The sequence below is a fragment of the Sciurus carolinensis genome, chromosome 14 (genome assembly GCF_902686445.1).
Source record: "Sciurus carolinensis chromosome 14, mSciCar1.2, whole genome shotgun sequence".
Classification (NCBI taxonomy): Eukaryota; Metazoa; Chordata; class Mammalia; order Rodentia; family Sciuridae; genus Sciurus; species Sciurus carolinensis.
Genome location: NC_062226.1, coordinates 14,018,447 through 14,041,576, shown reverse-complemented (window position 1 = coordinate 14,041,576; position 23,130 = coordinate 14,018,447). Strand labels below are relative to the sequence as shown.

At 38.0% G+C, this 23,130-nt stretch overlaps 2 protein-coding genes and 1 non-coding gene across 3 annotated transcripts in view; 2 read left to right on the top strand and 1 right to left on the bottom strand.

The window, feature by feature from the left end:
- Fbxw2 (F-box and WD repeat domain containing 2) overlaps nt 1-11,532 on the bottom strand; it is a 28,649-nt gene extending 17,117 nt beyond the window's left edge. The window contains exons 1-3 of the mRNA XM_047524471.1: nt 11,473-11,532; nt 11,264-11,372; nt 6,090-6,599 (exon numbers count right to left, since the gene is read on the bottom strand). Coding sequence (XP_047380427.1) covers nt 6,090-6,579 — 490 coding nt within the window. The 5' untranslated portion in view covers nt 6,580-6,599; nt 11,264-11,372; nt 11,473-11,532. The remainder of the gene's footprint in view (nt 1-6,089; nt 6,600-11,263; nt 11,373-11,472) is intronic.
- On the top strand, nt 11,366-19,470 carry B3galt9 (beta-1,3-galactosyltransferase 9). The gene is made up of 3 exons (XM_047525521.1): nt 11,366-11,628; nt 16,429-16,606; nt 18,367-19,470. Exons 1-3 carry the CDS (start codon nt 11,366-11,368, stop codon nt 19,468-19,470), a joined length of 1,545 nt encoding a protein of 514 aa, XP_047381477.1.
- Nucleotides 12,638-12,710, top strand: Trnaa-ugc (transfer RNA alanine (anticodon UGC)). Its single transcript has one exon. It is a non-coding gene; the product is annotated as a tRNA-Ala (tRNA).
- Nucleotides 19,471-23,130: the final 3,660 nt, after the last annotated feature.

The window sequence follows — 23,130 nt, the reverse complement described above, 5'->3', positions numbered from 1 at the left end:
ATGTAAAATGTTGTTAATTAGAAAAATTAAAGAAAATACATGAAGAAAATGTATTTACCTAACTCAATATGTTAAAAATATTAACACTTCAACATGTAACTAATATAAAAAATTTTAATGAAATATTTCATATTCTTTTACATTCTAAGTTTTTGAATTCTGGTATTTCACATCAAGTTTGAACTAGCTACAGCTCAAGAACTCCAAAGTGAAGTGAAGTTGGTAGCTACTATACTTGGCAGCAGTCTAGATAGAAGGTCTTTAAGCTTCTTCAGCTTGAGCATTTTGTAACTGTATTCTTAAGGAGCTAGAGCAGGAAAATATATCATTTTAGGCCCTAAATAAGCTTGGTTCTGATTTACTTCCAGTGTTCAACTGGGGTCTCATTCATTCACTGATTTACCCATTCAATATATATTTATAGGACTTCCCTATCAGGCAGGGTTCCTGGTCTCATGGGACTTAAATCTACTTGGGAAGACAGAAAGGCTAAACAAGGACTAACAATTCAGTGTTAAACAGCACAAAAGTCCACAGCAAACACAACACACAACGGGATAAAAAGCAAAAAAGTTTCAGATGAGGCTCCACTGAGATTGATTGTGCTTCTCAACATGCATGTGTTCTACAAACCTATCTCAGGAGCTAGCAGGACCAGCTCCTCAACTATACTTCTCTTTGGTTTTTAAGCCAGGCATATTTGAAGAAGGGATTTTATGATTTAAAAAACTTTTCAAGATTTTACTAATTGAAATCTGAAGGATTTCATGGCCTAAAACTTGGACAATTACAAAAAAGAGTTTGGACTGACTGCAAATAGTAGCAAGGTCAAGTGGGAACACTGAATCAGGAGGATTTTTGACTGTGACCTTATCTACATTTCTGAAAGATAAACATGGCCGCATTGTGGAAAATGGTTTGAAGGGGGACAAAACTAGAGGCAAGAACGATATATAAAAATCAAAAGGAATCAGGTGTGGTGGCACACAACTGTAATCCCAGAGACTTAGGAGGCTGAGGCAAAAGGATCACAAGTTCAAGGCCAACCTCAACAACTTAGCAAGACCAGGTCCCAAAACAAAAAATAAAAAAGGGTTGGAGATATGGCTCAGTGGGTTCAATCTCCAGTATAAAAAAAAAAGAAAGAAAGAAAGAAAGAAAAGAAAATCTAAAGTGTGTCCATATATACGGTGGAATATTATTCAGTCTTAAAAGGAACAAAATTCTGACACTGTTACAATGTGGAGGAATGTTAAAGATATTATGCTACGAAAAATAAGTTGGTCACGAACAAATACTACATGAGTCCACTTAGTTGAGCTTATTACATGAGTCAAATTCACAGTAGAATGGAGATTACCACAGACTGAAATAATAGGCAATTAGTGTTCAGCTGCTACAATTTCAGTTTGGCAAGATGCAAAAAAGTTCTGGAGATGGATGATGGCGATGGTTGCACAACACTGGGAAAGTACTTAGTGAGATGGAACTATAAGCTTTAAAGGGGTAAATTTTTTGTTGTCTGCACCACAATTTGAGAAGAGAAAAAACTGAGGGATTTTCCAAACTATTTAAACTAATTTTACAGAAAAATGGGTCATTTGGTTTATACATTTAAGAATTTAAAAAAAAAAAAAGGAAAAAAGAAAATCAGGTTGGGTTCCATTTTACACTGGTTCAAGTTTACTCCTAATTGTTAAACCTTTAGGAGCCACTGTTCTCCGCACCTTTCTGGCATTACTGTGAGCCTCTCTTCTGGACTCCCATTTGCTATCCTCACATTTTCTGAAAGAGGTCACCAATAATGCAGTCTAGAGGTGAAAGAGATCAAATAAATGTGGACTCTTATATCTAGTGAAAGGATAAAAAACTCTCAATTCTAAAAACAGTACTTTGATACGAAAAATGACAAGGATGGGTGTGTAACAAAGGGAGGAGAAAAATGAACTGTAACCCACATGGAGTAAACTATCTTATCAAGTTTAAATATGTAACTGGTAGAATCAGATCTCAGCTCTCGAAACACCCTGAGGCATGTGACTCTGGTGACCAACTGAATAAACAAAACCAGCACCTCTTCAAAACAGGCGTCATTCTCCTTGAAACTCTTCATCACACTTCTTTCACTTCTCTTATTTCTCTTAAGTACTCTTAATCAAGGATCCACTCAGGGTTCTTCTTTTTCCTAACTCTCCGTTTAAAATGTCACTGCTCCAGTCATAGTTGTGATGTTACCAACTCCTCATCTTTCTCTTGAGCCCAGAGTACTCTTCAAAGCTCTGACTGCATTTCCAAATACCATGACAACTCTAATAAGATATCTAATGGGCAATTGAATTCAGTTCATCCCAAACAGAATTCCCTCTACCTCTCAAATTCATTCCTTCATTTTCTAGTCTTATTATTAGTGCTATTATCTTCCCAGACACACAAAGCTAGACACCTCAGCCATTTCTAAAACCTCTTCTCCTTGCCAGGTATTTAATCCATTGCTAAATCCTATCAATTCTACTTTAATGACTGCTCTTTTATTCAACTGCTGCTTTTTTCATCTGTATCCTTACTATCCTAATTCTAGACCTATGTTCCTGGCCGACACAGTAGCAGTTTACACTTTAATTTGAAAGCTCAGAACTCAGAGGTACTGAGAACTGTCAGAATGGTATCATCTCTTAAAGGGATCATTTTAGAAACTTATGGAGGAGGGATATTACTGGCCTCAACTGGGCAGAGGATGGGAATGCTAGATACCCTTCAATGTTTGAGACAGTGCATAAAAAGAACTGTCTTCATTTTGCAAGACATTTTTGATGGTTCTGCCATATATTCATAAATGAACTTATTTTTAGTCACCTGAGACCAGAAATCTTTTTTGTAAAGCATATGCTTAAATACATACCAAATTTTCTGTGAGTGTAAATGCCAGGTAAACTGAGGAAAGATGTGCCTTGTTTCATTGGAACTTTGTGAAGAGTCTTACACCAAATTTAAGACAAATCCAGCACGTGCTTTCTGTTGTCATGTTCATAACGACGGTACTTATGGGTGCAAATGTGTTCATTTCACTGCCTTTACTGTAGCCATGCTTGAACATTACATGTTTAAATATGTATTTTGTTTTAAATGAAAGCCCTCATTTCTCTTCTGGATCAGAGTTTAGGCATTACACAGATTTAAAAATATGTGCATGTGTAGATAATTTATTTCCACAAATTCAAGATAAGATAAAAGAGGACTTGAGTCTGACAGAAATAAGAACTACTGGTCTACCTGAAGCAAAAAGATCTAACCACAGTCCCTGGTATGCTTAGAAATCTTTCATGGCTTTACTTTTTAGAGAGCTGTCCAAACTCATGTTCCCAACATTCAAGGATTTTTGCAACACAGTCCAAACCTATTTCTTCAGATTAGGTTCTAAGTGACCCTTGTAAGAGGCCCTACTTACAACCTAAGAGCTCAATTAAAATGCATTTTGTTTTCTTCTACGTGCTCCATGCTTAGTCCCTTCCATAGCTTTGCTTATGCCTGTCTTCCTGTTGGAAAGCTCTCACTCTGTATCTCATCTCTCTAAAGTATACCCAATCTTCAAGTCCCAACGTAAACACTGCTCAATTTTCCCATAGGCAAGAAATCCTTTCTTCTGAACAACTTTCCACACAATTGAACTGTGTCATTTTGACTTGTTACAGCTCTTGATTCTCTTATCAACTATAAGCCAGAGGTTACAATACAGCAGCCCCCAGGCTAAATATGACTCAACCACAATATTTTTTAAAGTCTGAATAAAAATCCATACAGGAAAAAAAAAAAAATCAGAATATTTCACAAAAATCTAGATTTGAGGTTTCTCTTGAAAAGTAAGATCTGGGTACTCCGACCCTGAATCCTTCGTGGCAATAATCCATACAATGGTGCAGAGGCTACACTTCTGTGGAAGGCAAGTGTTCTCTGACTTGCCACAGTCCACATGGAAACTTTACCTAAGTTAGGTCACCTTCCTCATGCCAGTGTGTATTTTGAGAAAATAAATGCATAAGAGTAAGAGAACTCAGTCTACACCATGTCAATTTTTTAGCATCAGCTATTTAGCATTAGCTATAATACTATCTTCATTGTTTGCTCAAGGTGCTAATCTAAAAGTCACCAAGCTTATTGCCAAATTCAGGATTTCACAATTCAAGTGAAAATTCAAGCTCTTAAGAAACAAGATGACATAAACACATATATAATTCTGTAACAGGTACTTCTCTCACTAGTGAACTCACAGGGATGATGCTGTTAGAAAAAAGCATTAGATCATTTAACAGCTATAGCATAATTTTCAATATGCAAATGTGGTGAATTTAATAAAAAAATTAATAGATAAGCCCACTTAGAGACTAATTTTAAAATGTGGGTAGCTCAATGGTAATACACTTGGGGGACAAGGCTAGGCATATTTATTGTAGATATTTACTTTCCAAAAAGTAAAGAGAATTCAGTGACTGTTTCCCATTGATTTCTGCTCCAAGTAATTGATGTTTTTTTTATTGTATTTCAAAAGTAAAGTATTATGAGAGAAGAAAATTTTTGTAAAGCTGGGGTGGCTGTGAAAACAATGAGTCAACAGTCAACATTTACCTAAGTGGAAAAGAGCTCCAAGGCAATACTACATCTTGATCTTTTAAAAACACCTGCCATAGATCATGAAGCAAAAGGGCATGGAAGAGCCATCGCCACAAATGGGAAAGTACATCAAAGGACAGAGGTACAGATGATGAAGAGCCAACAATCAGACTTATGAGACAGGAAAAATAACGTCAGCATGAAATAACTTCAGGATGATAAACCATTGCCTTAAATCAAATGTCTATTTTATAAAACTGGCAAGGTGTCAGACATTTCACAGAATATATTACTATGTGGGAAAATATACATCCATAAGAAGGAAATGCAATTTTAAAACAACCTTGAGAATTTACGTATCTCTTAACTATTAAAAATGTTAAAATTGCATCTCGTGAGACTAAAAGAGAGGCAAGTTATTTAGGAATTTGCTGTAGACATGGCATCAGTTCAGTATATCTGCAAAGTCACTAAGTGGAGCTATAAAATCATTCATACTTCTGGACCTGTACAAATGTTTGTCAGAAATTTTCTTGGGTGAGGGCTGGGGTTGTGGCTCAGTGGTAAAGCCCTTGTATAGCATGTGTGAGGCACTAGGTTTGATTCTCAGCACTGCATATAAATAAATAAGTCTATCAATGATTTAAAAAAATTAAAAAAAAAAATTATCTTGGGTGAAAAAAGAACTCCGAGTAGCCTTATACATTATATACAATACAATAAAGCATTGGGATCACTGATTAGAACTGCCTAGAGCAATTCCAAATATTACTTAATTATTTACACTGCCTGTCAAAATGTGTTGCCTAAAATGTGGGCAGAGATTACTATTTGTAGAAACACATACCCATTATAATTAAACAGTAATACATGAAGTACACAAAAGTTCCAAATTTTAAGGATTACATGTGTTATATAAAGTCACTTAATTGCCTAGTTTAAAAATACACAATTCATTCCTATGCCCAAACTCTCGACTTTCTTAGAATCACAGGATTTTTGAGAAAGAAAGAAAATCTTCCCTTCCCATATTTTAATGACAAGGAAACAGGTTAAAAAATTCATCCAAAATGATCTAACTACTTGCTAGAATTAGAGTCCAATGTTTTCGCCTACTGGTTTTCACCCCCCAAAAAATCACTGATAGAAAAAGAAAATTAACCAACACAGAGAGCCGTACATGGAGGAAAAATGTAGAAAAAGTAATCTACAGCTTTCTTGTTCACCTTATGCTTAAAAGAATGTCTGAAGTTTTTTTTTTTTTCTTTCTTTCTTTCATTAAACCTTACAAAAATGATTGTCCTCTGTAGTAGGAAAGAAGAGGATAAAGAGGGGTGGAGAAATACACTCACGGGCTAGGAAGAGCATGCCATTACAGATAGCTCATACAATCAACACTTAGCCTTCACAAGCTTGAGTGGTGTGTTTTAAGATTATACCCTATCAAATGCAAACAAACAAAAACAACAACCAGCATTTCTTACCTGTACAAAGAAGTCCATCTTTGTAGTAAAGTGCATACACTCTGGCACTGTGTCCAATTAGTGATGAGGTCTCAAAGGCTTCATGGTCCTCCAGTTGCTTCATTCTTAAAATAGCCTTCAAATAAACCTTCTTCCAGTGCAAAGCGTCCTGAACAGAATCATCTATCTGCCAGCCCAAATTTTTACAAGCAGTCTGCCACACCTCTGTACAGGCACTTATCACCTTATTCCACTGTTTAGAGACGAGGCAGCATGTGAGTAAAGTCTGAGGATCAAGCCATTTTAACAAATAAAAACTGAGCTCCAAGGGAAGGAGTTTGAGGAAGTCCCGCTTGAGGAGAGTCTCCAGGTTATTGGAGAGATGCCTGAGCTGGACTGCCCCACTCAGACTAATCAGGTGATCCAGAGTTTCATTTTTCTGCAAGTCCGTCAGAGAAAGAAACGTAACAGAAATGTTATCAAGCCATGTCTCAAAGTCCTTTCTCTCCATAAGGTTATGGAAAAATTTACCTGTGGCACATCAAAATATTGTATTAGTTCTGCTCAAAAAGATCATTCAAGCAAGACTGCTAACAAATGAAGTATTAAATATTAGTGTAAAAATTTTAGCATTACAACTTTATGATTAGTCACTACAATTTTACAGTTAATATTCTATATTCACCTGAAAACTTTTCCATGCACATAAAAGAAAATACATTTGGGAAAACACCTTAACAAACCATGATCTCTGAAACATAAATCAGTGAAACAGGCTGGTGTGTCTGACTTGTTCCTTTTGAAGTCTAGCACATGCTACATGCATTATCACAGTAAAAGACTTATTATAAAGTATTCATTCATAATGAAACAATGTATTCTACAATACATCCCCCTCATCAAGACCATTATAAAATTACTTCCTTAATGAATTCCTTAATATACTCTATTTGGACACTAGAATTATAAAAATAAGCATTAGGTACAATAACCAGAAAGCAAGTCTCTGGAGCAGTAACCTAAGACATTAGTTGTCTTGCTAGGTTTAACTTAACCTGTCACCAAAATCTCAGAATTGACTGCTTGCTTTTCCAACAGATATCCAGGCAAAAAGATATGAAGAAAAAAATAAGCAGATGTAGTAGGCTATGTGCCTCAGACATTCTGGTTCTTCTACCTCCCTTATGGAATTATCAGTTAGAACATGAATTACACAGTCTGTTTTTATAAGCCTCAGATGAGTAACTGGTAAGTCTTAAACATGTGTGCCCGAGACCCTTGAGGGTCCTAGAAGCCTGCACAAATAAGGCAAATTAATAACTCTGATACTATGGGGCACAATGGCATATGCCTGTTACCATAGCTACTTGCAACACTGAGGCAGGAGGATTCTAAGTTATCCTGGGTAACAAAGTTGAGACCTGCCCTTCCCCATCACAAAATAAAAAATAATCATCTTGATGCTTTAAAAAAAAAAAAAGTTATCACCATCTTTACTTTGCAGATGAGGAAACTACAGGTAATAGAAGTTATTTGCCTATACTCACAGAGCTAGTGAAAGAGCAGAATGAAATGGAAGTCAGTGCTCTCAAGATCAGTACACCAAGTTGTCTGTCTTAAGTCAGTGACAACCAGAAGAACCATACTTGGTGACAAGATTGGGGGGGGGGGGACTATGTCTATCTGATTATACCATTTTCCCTTTCAGAAGAATGACAAATTGCTCCAGGGCTAATTGAGACAAAATAATTTTAAAGTATCCTGCATTAGTATCAACAGGGGTCAATTTCCTCTTCACAATGTGGACTAAACTAATGGAAAGAGAACAAGAAAATAAAGCAAACCAATTAAAAAAAAAAAAAAAAAAAAAAAAAAAAAAAAAACTTTTCCCCAAGATTGGACATGTACTAATAGGTAGGTGACAAGTAGATACGGGTTAATTATTTTATTTTCATGATTAGACATTTCCATAAGACTTTTTTTATTTTTTGGTACCAGGAATTGAACCCAGGGGCTCTTAACCACTGAACCACATACCCAGCCTTTTTTTATTTTTTATTTTGAGACAGGGTCTCACTGAGTTGCTTAGGGCCTTGCTAAATTGCCGCACCTGGCTTTGACCTTGTGATCCTCCTGCCTTAGCCTCCCAAGTCACTAGGATTACATGCGTGTACCACCACACTCAACTCCACGTGACTTTTAAAAAAAAATCTTATTCTGATTAGTTTCTTACAAGGTTGTCCTCTAAATTCTTAAAACTTATGTCCACAATAACTGAAAAAGGAAATAAATTTCTTTCCAAACAGATCACCTAGATCACATCTACACAAAAAGTCAGATCTCATCTTCCACCTTTAATATAAGGTGAGCAAAAGTCATAAGTTTCCAATATCAAATCTGGCAAAAATGAATTCAAACAAAAACTGTGATTTTTAGTTCACATCAATCACATCTTCTGCTATATAATAATTTGGGTTTCTGGAACTGTGAATGAACTTCAAGATAATACTCTTGAAGTTAAAGGGTTTGAGCTAAAAGATACATTAATTAATTTATATTAAAGATAATTTCATTGCCAAGAATAGTTCACACTGTTTTATCAACTTATCACAAGATAACAATCCTCTGTATCTTAGCAATCTTCTAGAACAATCCTTTCCTGAGAGGATTCACACAATGTTAAAAGAGTTAATTAATAATAATGATCAATTAAAAACACATGCCTTAGAATCTTTTTTTCTTCAGTGAAGTATAGAGGGGCTTCCTTCATCACACCCACCCACCTACAAACTATGACACACATCTGCTTACATTTATGAATTAAATGGCCACGAGGCAAATCTAAAATAATCATTAAAATGTTATCAGGTTCTCACCTTCCTGAATATTTAAGAGCTATCCTACAACAGGGCAAATAATATGCCCACAAACTTTCCAGTGAGCATCTTTATTTAAAAAAAAAAAAAAAAAAAGTCATTTCTGAGATTTACATATTCTCCTAAGTCCTGAAAAGAATTATTTGGTCCAGCTCTTACATAAAAGAGGGAGGCTATGGGAAAATCTATAGGAGGCTGTTTTCTAGTTCTTCACCTCTGATTATAAAAGTTGTTTTTTGTTTTTTTTAAATAAAGGAGGTTTCATTAACTCTGCAGAATGTACTGTTAAAAACACCAATTTCCCTCAGCACCACAAACAAAACAAAAACAAACAAACCACCAATTTTACTTTTCTAAAAGAATTAAATAACTTTGGAGGGAACTTCCTTAAGGTCATAGGTCTAAACCGAACTCTTTTAGAGTGCCTCTAGGAATATCATGTACTGGCAGCACAAGGTCCCCAGGGAGAAACCTCAGGAAGCAGAATTTCAATTCAACATGAGGAGAAGCTTTTAAATCATCAGAGCTTTCCAACAATGGAGCAACCACCTCCAGAGTGGTGAGCTTCCCATTACTGTGAATAATCTGGACAGCTGGATACAGACAAAGGCAGAATGGGATAAACGAAAATGCTTTGGAGTCGAATTTTTCACTGATTCAGCCACTTCCTATGTGATCATGGGAACGTTCAACTAACTTCTATGTTTCAATTCTGTCATTTGTGAAATGGAAACTACTATTCAACTTCAGGATTTTGAGAGATTTTGATATAAGAAATAAAGCAGGGATGTGTGTGGCACAGTGCCCAATTTAGGGTACCTTAAATAGTACTTTTTATTAGTCTCATTTCTATGTACACCTGGGAAGGATTCCTCTTTGTGCCACTGAGGCTGGAATGACAAGACCACTAACATCCCTCCCATTAACATCCTTATCACAAAGTTTCTCTTAATAGTTAGAAGAAAAATTTAAGGATTCAAACTTAATGGGTTTAATTTTATAATTAAGAGTAGTTACTGACTTGAAAGTATAATTGCTCACTAGGTACTTTTCCCTCTCTACCCACATCCCCTGCTTACCCTCCCCCCCCACCTCAACTAAATATTAAACTTGCCCTTCTGCCTTTAATATCAGCAATCACAAAGCTCTGAGGAAATATGTGTTGTACTGAGAAGATTCCTAAATTGGGAGATGAAACCCTGGGTTTGATCTCTGGTTCTGCAATTAATTCTGTGTGTTCCCTTAGGTAACTTTCTTATTTAAATTGGTTTCAAAGGTTGTAGTACTGCTCAAAAACATTACTTCATTTGATTTTCACAAGTTCCTGAAGGGTGTCAGTATTAGTGCCCTTGTCTAACAAAAGAGAAATTTATGGCCCAAGAAGTGGCATTTCCAGAACTGCATAGAAAATATCAGGCTTAACATCTTGGCCAGTCTCCACCCTTTCCAAGCAAAACAAAACCTACACTCCTAGGTCTTAAGACAAGGAATTCTAGATAAAACAGTGTGAATGTTTTCTTCTACTCCACCAGGACCCAGCCTAGTAAAGAATGAAAGCCAGACATATGTTAAGAAGGCAGTTTCCTCTTCCCTCTTTTTCCCTATCAAGCATAACCAGCTTTTAAAAAATGGCTTTGAAAATGTACATTAGCCTATAAACTTACATATGCAAAACACTCAACATTTTGAATACTGAAGAAACTGATAATATTGTTGCCTTCAAAAAAGGAGAGATGAGAAAAAGGAGAGGTTCCTTTTAACTGTATAAATAAGGGCTCTGCAAATCCACTTGTTGCCAAGTGAACTTGGGCAAATCATTTCACCTACTTCAAGCCCAATTTCCTTACTTGTAAAAAATGCAGCCACTAACAGCATTTCACACCCATGAACTGGGGTTTGTGAGGATTTAAACAGTATAAGGCACAAAAAGCGTTTGGTATAGAACCTGGTTCCCTGTAAGCACACAATAAATGCATTATCATTGTTACTTAGAATTAATATTGTTATTTTTGCTTTTTTCCAAGCAGCACCCCACATACACACGTGTTTCCATGGCATACCCACAATTATGGCGCAGTCCCCCACATCACAACACCACCTTATACTTCATAAATCACCTCGCCACACTTCATCATCTTTCAACTCCTGGTGGCCCTGGGACATCACAGTTATCTCATTTCGCACCTAAGAAAACTGAGAAACTAGGAGGCAGAACTCCCAGACCTAATTTTCCCATCTCTAAAATGAACTCCAGATCCCTGAGCCCATTAGTCGCTCCCAAATCCCCGGTTCCAGGAACCATGCTCCGCGCGCACTGACCTGAGCGAGCGCCCCGGGGCCCGGGACCTCGCGCCGGGTTCACACCGACTAGGCGCGCTCGGGCCTCCAGAGCCTCGCAGCGGCCGGGTCCGCTCCGCAGCCATGGCGCCTGCAGGGGGAGAAAGACAAACAGCCCAAGGAATCACGGGTCAGCACAGGCGCGGGTGCCAGAGAATCCCCTCCCTGACGGCCCCGCCTCGCACACGAACCTGGACCTGCGGCCGCCGCTCTGGGTCCGCAGCCTCACTGGGGAGCGGCTTCCGGTGCTGCCTGCGTCATCTCCGCGCGTCCCGCTGCCCCAAGTCGCTCGGCGGAAGCGGTTGCACTTCCGGCCCCGCCCGGAGGGGGAGATGGGAAGGAAAGGGGTTAGCCAGAGAGGCGGGGCACGCAGTGGGGTCCTTCCCAAGCTCATAACTCAGTGGAGGCTCTACAGTGTCTTCGATTTCATGCGGAATATCCAAATTTGCCGAGGTTTATGTCCCGCATCCAATCTTATCTTGCACCCACTCAGCCACAGGTTTTCTTAATAGTCTCAATTCACAGAGGAGAGGGAGCTATGGCTCAGAGAAGTCGAGATGTGTCCAGATTCAATCCACTGAGCAACTATTATAACCCAAACATTGTTCTAGGAGATAGGTTAGGGTAGAAAAACAGAAATCCCTGACCTCCTGAGGCCTACATCTAGTAGAAGCAGAAAGACAGGTAAATAAGCAGGCACGGGACAAACCTTAGCAGGTGCTATGGAGAAAAATAAACCTTACGGGGCTGGGGTTGTGGCTCAGTGGTAGAGCTCTTGCCCGGCATGTGCGAGGCCCTGGTTTCGATGCTCAGCACCACATAAAATAAATTAATAAAATAAAGCTATTGTGTCATCTACATCTAAAATAAACAAATAAATAAATAAACCTTGCAAGGGGGTAGTCAGGTGATGTAGATTTGAATCACAACACTTAAACTGGCTATGCCAAACATCTGGTTACTTAACCTCTGAGTGTTTATTTTCCGAAGTTGCAGAGTAATTATAGCACCCTCCTCATCCTCTTGAAGGAGATGAAGTTTGCAAATATTTAATGTCAAGAACTAAATCTCTTTGCTTCCCAGCTATCATGAACTGAGCATCTTTCCTCTACCATGCGGTTCTAAGAGGCCACTCATGTTAAATTCTGACAAAGACGTTACCTACCTTTTGCCTGTGTCCTGAGACTTTCTGTGAGGTTGAATTTAAAGGTGATGGACTAATTAATCTGGAAGAGGAAATTTAAAGGTAGTCAATGAATATTGATGACAGCTTTTAGTCAAGTTTACTGTGATAATCAGGAGCAGAAAGATTTGAAAAACTTACAATTTGGCCAGAAAAGTGCAAGTAAGGGGGCTGGGGATATAGCTCAGTTGGTAGAGTTCTTGCCTTGCAAGCACAAGATCCTGGGTTCAATCCCCAGTACCACCAAAAAAAAAAAAAAAAAAAAAGTGCAAGTAAAACTGGGACCAAGGAAGCTGTGGCTGTTGAAGAGATTATAGCCACTAAAGAGATGCTAAGTAATTTACACAGGAAACAATAAGAAAGATAGCTTGAGGGCATCTCAGGAATTGGCAAGATCCTACCCATCACAGGTTCAAGGGTGTAAAAGTGAAAATTCCTTTCAGCAGAGACCATGAGGGCCCTGCTTGAATGGAGGGCCAAGAAAGTTGTTTCATCATGCTCAGGCACTCACAGGTTGCTATAGCTGTGATCCCAGGAGGCCTGGCTACTGCTTTAAGATGGCAGCAGACCTTGGTGTCATCCACATGGCACTGGTTCTGCAGGAATGTAAGATACAATAGTTAGGGGGTAATGGAGGCTTCTACTGAGATTTCAAAGAAAGATCTGGGAGGCCATGCAAAGTGTTGCAGGTTCAGAATTCCTGCATGCAGCTCCTGAGAGGCTAATGTGTGCAGATATGAGATGGAAGCCAAAGCTGCAGTGGAGACCCCTGAGATTAATAGATGCCAGTAACTGGAACATTTGCTGAGGAAAGCTGCAGAAATCAAGTAGAAATAAGTCAAGAGAGATGCCATGTGGGCTGCCCCCAGCAAGGCCATAGGGGTAAAACTACACAAGCCCTTGGGAGAGTACATCACAAAACCATGTGCCCTAGATGCTGGACATGGAGCTGCAGGACTTGATTATCCAGCTGGATTTTGGTCCTCTTCCCTTCTTCCTATGTCCCTATTTCTTACTTTTGGAATGGGAATGTTTACTCTGTGTCATTATATATTAGACATATGCAACTTGCTTTTGATCTCCACAGAGGTTCACAGTCAAGAGTTTTCCTTGAGTCTCAGATGAGATGTTGGACTTGGACTTTTGGGCAATGCTGGAACTGTTAAGAATATGGGGACTCTTGGACTAAATGTATTTTTATTGTGATATGGGCATGTGCTTTTGGGGACCAGGGGCAGAATGTTATAGTTAGGATATGAGATGTCCCTTGATAGCTCATGTGTAAGACAATGCAGTGATGTTCAGAGGTGAAATGATTAGATTATGAGAACTGTAAATTAGTGGATTAATCCATGGTGGATTGATCATTTGAATAGATTAGTGAGTGGTCACTATGGGTAGGTAAAGGTGACCTACTATAAGCCCTTGGGGATTATGTTGTCCCTCTCTTCTTATACTCAAGTTCTCTCTGTATCCTGGCTGTCATGAACTGCCACACCCTTCCACCATGATGTTTTGCTTTACCTCAGGCCCACAGCAATGGAGTTGTCCAACCATGGACTAAATCTCTGAATCCATGACCCAAAAAAAACTTTCTTCCTCTAAAAAAAATAAAGAAAAAACCCCTAAAACTATGCTATACATCTAAACACTTATTTGTATTGTCTCAATTCCCCCAACAGCCTTTCAAGGTAGTTACTATACTAAGTTGCCCAGGTTGGCCTCAAAACTTACCAGAGTAGGTGGGATTATAGCATTGTGTCACAGTGACAGGCAGGGAGCTAACTATTATTTATCTCATATTTAGAAATGGGAAAATGGAGATCAAAAAATTTAGGTATCTTGCCTAAGGGCATAGTAACTGTCATAAGATTTCAACTCAAATCCACTTCAGAGCACAAGTTATCCACACTCAGGTATGCACTCCAGCATGCATATGTGCACATACACATTCGCATGCATTTTTTTTACCAATACAGTCCAGTAGAACCCTCAGCAATAATGGAAATATTCTCTCTCAGTGATATTCAATAAAGCAGTCACTAGCCTCTTGTAGCCACTGAACACATGAAAAATGCCTAATGTAACTGAGGAAATGCATTTTTAAATTTATTTATTTATAGTTAATTTACATAGCCACATGTTGTTAATGACTACCATGTTGCACAGCACAGTCCAATGTAAAGGCATAACATGTAATATAGACAATAAGAGAGTCACATATCCAAGGTTCCGAGCGTCCTGACTCCATTTAGGATACTTGAGGCATGGGAAATTAAAATCATGAGGGATGAAAGCCAGGTATTGGGTGTTCAAAGTCAGGGCACAAGAGAGTAACAATATGTGGCAGATAAGAGGAAGCCACTGTATACTTGTAAGCCAGACAGTTACTGGTGACAACATTAAAAGATATTTGGCAAGTGATGTATATTGGATAACCTCTAGGAAACCTCTAGGAGGTCAGAAAAGAAAAACAAGCACCAATATCTCTTTGCAGCAGTCTCAAAGCCTGTAAGTTAGAAATCTGATAAATCAAATTGAAAATTCCAGATGGAGCCACCCCAGAGATAATGTTGAGTCCCTCTTACACACAAAAAAATCCAAACTCTGTAAATTTGAGCACAGAGAAGATCTAGGAGCAAAATTTATGACTTTAAAAAAGAAAAAGAGGAGCTGGGGTTGTGGCTCAGTGGCAGAGCGCTTGCCTAGCATGTGTGAAGCACAGGGTTCGATTCTCAGTACCACATAGAAATAAAGAAAATAAAGATCCATTGACAACTAAAAATATTAAAAAAAAAGAAAAAGAAAATTGCAAAATGGTATTCATATTTAATTAAATACTTAAAGACCCATTTAATTGTTAAATTTAACATATGTAAAACTTATCTTTCATTTGAATTTTTAGGTTAGATTTTCCCACTTGGTAATAGTTTCCAAGAATACATGATAATGGATCAAAAACAGCCAACTTTAAGTACAAGAAATTATTCCTAGACAAATCATTACAAAAACTCTCTGTGTCAGGTAGTAAAAAAGATATGTGAAAAAAAGATAAAATATAGCCCGGTATGAGAGCAAACTGCTCAATGCAACTGCTTTTGTGACAGGAACATGAAAATATGCTGGATGTTTTTTCCTTTCCTGAAATAAACTTACCAGTAGAAATGGTGTTTAGGATAATTCCTACATGCTGCAAAAAAACAGCAAGCATCAAATGTTTAGTTTCCTCAGTTCAGGCTAAAATGAGCTATCTGAAGTTTTCTATTTGGAGATTAACTTACCTAGAGGAGATAGTCTGTAATTGATTTTGTAAAGTTCTTGCATAGCTGATACCCTAATTCAGAATCTTTGTCAATAAGATTGGCCAGACAAGCCAGGTTCAGTGGAACATACCTGTAATCCCAAAGATTCGGGAGGCCAGTGCAGGAGGATGGCGAGTTCAAAGTCAGACTCAGCAACTTAACTAAGCTCTAAGCAACTCAGTGAGAGCCTGTCTGTAAATAAAATATTTAAAAAGGGCTGGGGATGTGGCTCAATGATCAAGTGCCCCTCGGTTCAGTCCCTGGTACTAAAAACAAACAAATAAGTAAATAAATAAAAAGATTCATCAGATCTCACTGATGTGAGAAAAAAATGCATCCATTAGTGATGACAAGTATTCCTTAATGTTTCAAACACTTTTAACATATGTGCACATACCAGGGAGTGGGCATTATTCCTAAGGTTTAGTTTTTAAAATTGCACTTCAAAAAACACTGTACAATATTTCTCCTTGGTCAGTGATGCTGTGGAGAGGTGATGTGGGTGAATATATTTCACCAGGAACTCAGCATAAAGACAAGGGGTCAGTTTCACAAGATACACAGACTAGAAACACTTGAAGAGGTTTGCTTTTTCTATTCTTTGTTCTGGATTTACTCTGGCTGTAACATGATCAGCACTCACTCTCCTATGCGGGTAGTAGGTATTCTGGGACAAAAGCTCAGGTTGATTGGCAAGAAACCTTATCTTTAAAGTGTGAGGCACAAAGTACTTTACTGCAGTTGCGGTTAGACTGGAGTGATCCTGAGATACATTTGGACGTTACAGCATCTGGACCAGTAACTTCCAAAGCTCTAAAATTGTTCACAAACAAAATGCAGGTAAGTTTCCTATGATCTTTGAAACATTTGACATCAATTAAAATACGCTTTGAAGAAGTTGAAGTTTCTTCTATGTGCACTGAGAAAATAGAAAGGAGTTCAGATTATACTTGTAGAAATTTGTTTTATTTATTTATTTATTTCTATTTAGTAGACATGGACTAGGAAAGAAAGGAGTCCAGGATTCTCCAGTGATTAAGAGTAAGTTTTGGGGCTGGGACTACAGCCCAGTGGCAAAGCACTTGCCTAGCATGTGTGAGACACTGGGTTTGATCCTTAGTACCACATTAAAAAAAAAAAAAAAAAAAAAAAAAGTAAAATAAAGGCATGTTGTCCCATCTACAACTACAAATTAAAAAAAAAAAAGGTTAAGTTTTAGGGGTTGGGGTTGCAGCTCAGTGGTAGAGCACTTGCATGTGTGAGGCACTGGGTTCAATCCTCAGCACCACATAAAAATAAATAAATAAAATAAAGGTATTGTGTCCATTTACGACTAAAAAAAATTTTAAAAAAACCAGTAAGTTTTAGAATCTGACAGATTTTACTTCAAATCATGGGTCTACCCCAAGCCCTTGCTCATTGTGTGCTCTTGAGGAAATACCTAAACTATTCAGATGCACAATTTATCTGTTTACTGGGGCTAAATGAGTTAAGGCATAAAAAGCTTAGCACAGTGTCTGGCACATAGCAAGTGCTCAATAAGAGCTAACTCTTATTATAGAAGTCTTTTTTGATCAAAGCTCCAATGAATAGAGATTTAATTCCTTTAATGTTCCCCAGTTTCATTAAAATTTTGCAGATTCCCTTTCAGATGGAAAGTTTTTAATTTCCTTCACTGAGGTAAAGTAACTTTGGCACAGGTCCATCCTAAACCTCTGAAGAGGAGCCATGCAGATAGTGGGAATCTACTCATACTGACAAAAACCAGATGGATTAGGAGACACTGTCAAAACAGACTCTGATTCAGAATTAGATTAAATTGGAAAGTCATACTAGAAGAATGTAAATGTTTGATAAATACCATTGTGTGACGGCCAATAAAAGCAGTCACTTCATGGAAAAATAGCCCATGACCTTTGTAATCAGAGAAGAAACTGATCCAAGTCCTTCCATTCAAGAAAGGACATCAGATATTTTCCTATAGGTTTTTATCACAATGATGCCACTTGTTATGTAATATTCGTGTCTATATCTGGTTCTTCTTTGCAATTCCCGGTGGCTAATACAACTTCTATATATACTTATTATAACAGTTATAATAAGTAGACTTTTATCCAAATAAAGAAGAGAACAACTAAATAACATTTTACTCAGTATCCCCTTTGTGCCTTATACTGGACTCAGCAACACAGGAGAAGAGAGAACTGTCCAGGAGATCACAATCTAGTAGAAAAGTCAGAGAATAGTGATAAATAATAAACACTTAACATAGAGTGTACTCCTGAGTGCTATAAGAAATCCATAGAGCTGGGCACAGTGATACACACCTGTAATCTCAGCAACTCGGGAGGCTGAAGCAGGAGAATTGCAAGTTCAAGGCCAGCCTCAACAACTTAATGAGGCCCTAAGAAATCTAGCAAACGCTGTCTCAAAAGTAAAAATAAAATAAAATAAAGGGCTGGGAATGTAACTCAGTGGGAAAGTGACCCTGGGTTCAATCCCCAAAACTGTGAAAAAGTTCCTGCAGGGTTCGCTGGTAGCAAAAACAGGAATGGGGATCAAGCTTGAGTGACCAATGTATCTATCCTTTTCTTATTTAGGTGACATTCTGCAGACTTCGGACTCACCAGTGGTGCTTCATCCTGTTTAATGTCTTACTGTTTCATGCATTGCTTTTTGGGGCTGACTTTGTAGAAGAATATTTTCTGCAGTCTTTACCTCATGTAGATATGAAAGTTCTTGAAATTAAGGATAAGGCAAGAAAATTGAACATGGAATCTCTAAGAAGTAATCCTTCCAAATACTATGTCCTGAGCCAGTCTGATATCTGCAAAGGGAAGAACATTTTTTTGCTGTCTCTTATTTTCAGCAGCCCAGGAAATGGAACAAGACGGGACCTCATTAGGAAAACCTGGGGTAATGTGACCAGTGTCCAGGGGCACCCCATTCTCACACTGTTTGCTTTGGGAATGCCTGTTATGGTAACCACTCAGAAAGAGATAGACAAGGAGTCCCATAAGAATAATGATATAATTGAAGGAAACTTCTTGGACAGTTTTGAGAACCAAACCCTGAAGACCATCACAATGATACAGTGGGCTGTGACCTTCTGCTCTAATGCCCTGTTCATTCTCAAAGTTGATGAAGAGATGTTTGTCAATCTACCACGCTTGGTAGAGTATCTTCTCAATCTGAAAGAAAACCTTGAAAATATCTATGTAGGACGAGTCATCCATCAGGATACACCCAACAGAGACCCTCGTGGTCAAAAATTTGTCCCTCTTAGTGAGTATTCAGAAAAATATTACCCAGATTACTGCAGTGGTGAGGCCTTTGTGATGTCCCAAGATGTGGCTCGGATGATGTATGTGGTTTTCAAAGAAGTATCTGTGATGGTGCCTGCTGATGTGTTTGTAGGGGTTTGTGCTAAGATTATTGGACTTATACCCATCCACAGTTCAAGGTTTTCTGGAAAAAGGCACATCAGATACAACAGATGTTGCTATAAGTTCATTTTTACATCCTTAGACACTATGGATGCTGAAATATCTCTGGCATGGATGGAAATTAATGATGGGAAAGAATGTTCACTGTTTGAGACTTACTATGGGCTCATTTCCTGCAAACTTCTGACATACCTTGACAGCTTTAAACATTTTCACATGGGGACTGTAAAAAACAATGATATGTATCTCAGTAATTAAGATTTCTTTGCTTTTCTTATAAGTCCATTGGTTTTAAATTGCCTTTTTCCTGTTATAGAGAGCAGCCCTCTGTCCCTGTGTTTTATGTAGTTTCTCTGAATCTTTAATCACACTGAGCAATGATACAAGATGTTTTTTGTGCTTTGATGTACTCTATGTTGTTGAGATCTCATTTTAAGAAATTTAAGTTGGTGTGGCATGATTCTTTTCAAAATAAAATCTTTCAGAAAAGAAAGACTAGTACACTAAATTATAACCAAGTCTTTCAATAACAATTATATATATATTTATGGTGTTTGACATGTTTTGATATGTGTACATTCCAGAATAGTCAAATCCAGCCACTTATGTGTTACCTTATGCATTTTTTAAAGGTGAGAGCACTTAAAATACACTTTTCTAGCAATTTTCAAATATAGAATGTATTGCTCTGTCATTACCATGAAGTACAATACATCTCCTGAACTTATTCCTCCTGTCAAACTGAAATTTTTTGTCCCTTGACAACATCTCCCTGGTCCCACCACCTCCTAGCATCTAGTAAACACTATTTTACTCTCTGTTTCTGTGAATTTGATGTTTTAACACTTCATATGTAAATAAGATCATGTGGCAACTGTCTTTGTGCCTAGATTATTTCACTTAAGATGATGTCCTCCAGGTTTGTCCATGGTATTGCAAATGACAGGATGTCTTTCTTTTTTAAGGCTGAATACTATTCTATTGTGGGGGCTGGAGTTATAGCTCAGTGGTAGAGCACATGCCTAGCACAGATGAGGCACTGGTTTCGATCCTTAGCACCACATAAAAATAAATAAATAAAATAAAGTTATCATGTCCATCTACAACTAAAAAATTTTTGAAAACATATTCTATTGTGGACATAATCCACATTTTCTTTATCTGTTCATTCATTGATAATTCACATTTTATTTGTTCATCTATTGATGGATTCTCTCTTCTCCTTTTTTTCCCATCCATCCCTTTCTCTTCAGATCTATGAATTTTGCTTTACATATTTAGGTGCTTTGATGTCAGATGCACATATACCCTATAATTGTTATCCTCTTCATGAATTGATCCATTTATCATTATATATTATTTTCTTGGTCTAATTTTAGGTTTTCTGTTTTTGGTACCAGGGATTGAACTCAGGGGTGCTTAACCACTGAGTCACATCCCTAGCCCATTTTATTTTTCATTGTGAGCTAAGTTAATGAGGCTGGCTTTGAACTTGTGAGCATCCTGCCCCAGTCTCCTGAGTCACTGGGATTACAGGCATGCACCACTCTGCCTGGCTGGTTTTACAGTTTTTGACTTACAGTTTATTATCTGATAGAGGCATAGCTGTTTCTGCTTTCATTTCCATTTCCATGGAATATCTTCTCCATCCTTTCACTTTCAAACTATATGTGTCATTAAAGTTAGTGTGCTATGGTTTGAATATGGTTTGTCCCCACCAAAATTTATGTTGAGGCTTAGTTGCTCACTGTAGCAATGTTGGGAGGTAGGGTCTGGTAGGAGGTGTTTGGGTCATGTGAACAGACCTCTAATCTGTGGAATAATTTTTTTAAAATGGGACACAGCTATTCTGGGAGTTTGAACCCCATTTCTCTGTTCTACATATGCTGGCTTGCCTTTCTGCTTTTTCTTCTTGCCATGTTATTATGCCACATGAGACCTCATCAGATGCAGCATCTGATCTTGAACTTCTCAGTCTGGAGAATGGTGATCTAAATAAACCTCTTTTCTTGATAAATTACGTAGTCTCAAGTATTCTGTATGACAAGAGAAAATGAACTCAACAGTCTTTTATAGGTAACATATTGTTGGATTAAAACTATTTAGCCACTTCATATCTTCTGATTAGAGAATTTATTCCATTTATAATCAAGATAATTATTAATAGGTGAGGACTTACTCCTGCCCATTTGTTTGTTTTCTGTTGTTTTGCAGATCCTTTGTTCTTTTCTTCCTTTTTTCCTATCTTCCTTTGTGATTACATTCTCTAATGGCATGCTTTGATTCTTTATTTTTCATCTTTTGTATATCTACTACAGGTTTTTGCTTTGTGGTTACCATGAGCCTTTCTTAAAATATCTTGTAGTTATAAAAGGCCATTTTAAGATGACAATAACTTAATGTTGCTTGTATAATATAACACTCCATTTTAATTTCACCCCCTAGACACATTTGTTGGATGTCAATTTACACCTTTGCATATCTCTTAAAATTACTTTATGTTATTATTTTGATACTTTTGTCTTTCAAGCTTCTTACTGAAGATATAAGTGATTCATATACCACCATTTTGGTATTTGGATATTCTGAATTTGGTTGTGTATATACTATTACTAGTGAGTTTTGTTAGGTTTTGTATTACTAGTTAGCATTCTTTTTTTTTTTTTTTTTCAGCTTGAAGAACTTCCTTCAGCATTTCTTGTAAGGCAGGTCTGGCTGTAACAAATTGGCAGTTTTTAATTTTTTAAAATTTACTTATTTATTTCAAGGTGGTGGGGAGTGAACCAGGGCTTTGCATGAGTCTCATTCAGATCATGAATTGTTTTCTTGATTTCACTGAATTGTTTATCTGTATTCTCTTGTATCTTGCTGAGTTTCCTCAAAATCATTATTTTGATTTGTTAGGTAAATTCATAAATTCCAATCCTCTGGGGTCAGTTATTTTATTCCTTTGGTAGTGTCATGCTTCTTTCCTTTTCATGTTTCTTGTGTTCCTGTTTTGATCTCTGCACATCTGATCAGACAGTTGCCTGTTCCAGTTTTAGAGTGGCTTTCATTGGGAATGAATTTCAGCTGCAGTTGGGTCCTAGGGTGATTGTTGGATGGTGTGTGTTGGCTCTGGAATAGTGTAGCCTTGGTGCAACTTCTTAATCAATGCCACAATGATGTGAAAGCCCCAATAGCCTACGGTCCAGGATTTTGTGACAATCTGGTGGCAAGTAAGATGGTTAGTGTGTTTGGTGACAAGGGTTCTAGGGATCCTCCTATTCTTATTTTCCACAGTGGAGAGACTTAGCTGAGGGAATCTGTCATGGTGCTGAATTTGATATGAGTCACATGCAGCCAAGGCAGCACTATTCCAGGTCATAGGTGCTCAGAGTGGCTGTGGAGCTCAGGTCCAGGGTTCAGTGTCTTGTTGAACTACTGGCATGGCTGTGATATGGACACAGGTCCACTCTTTTAGGTATGACTGAATGCAGTTCTCCCACTAAGCCAAGACTGTGACTGTGTCCAATAGTTTAAGGACATAACTGTGACTCTGATGCTGAGATGAGAACCCATCACTGGCATGGCTTCACGCAGGAAGGGGTGTTACAGAGGCTCAGACCCTGAGGAGCAGGGCACATCTGCAAGTTGGGTTCCAAAGCCAGTAGAGCACAGTGGAAACTTGAACACCAGGACACAGCATACTACATAGTGGTGACTGGATGCTTGAGGGGTGGGACACAGCAGTGGCACAGGGTCTGTGAAGTGGGGTGTAATGGCAGCAATGTACCAGGAATGGTTGGGCACAGTTGTGGCTTGCTCTTTGAGGGATGGGAAGGAATGCTACGTTGGCTTCACTCCCCATGAAAGTGGGGTGCTCAGCAGCATGGACTCTGAAGGGTAGGTTCAGATTCAGAGGTGGACACTGTGGAT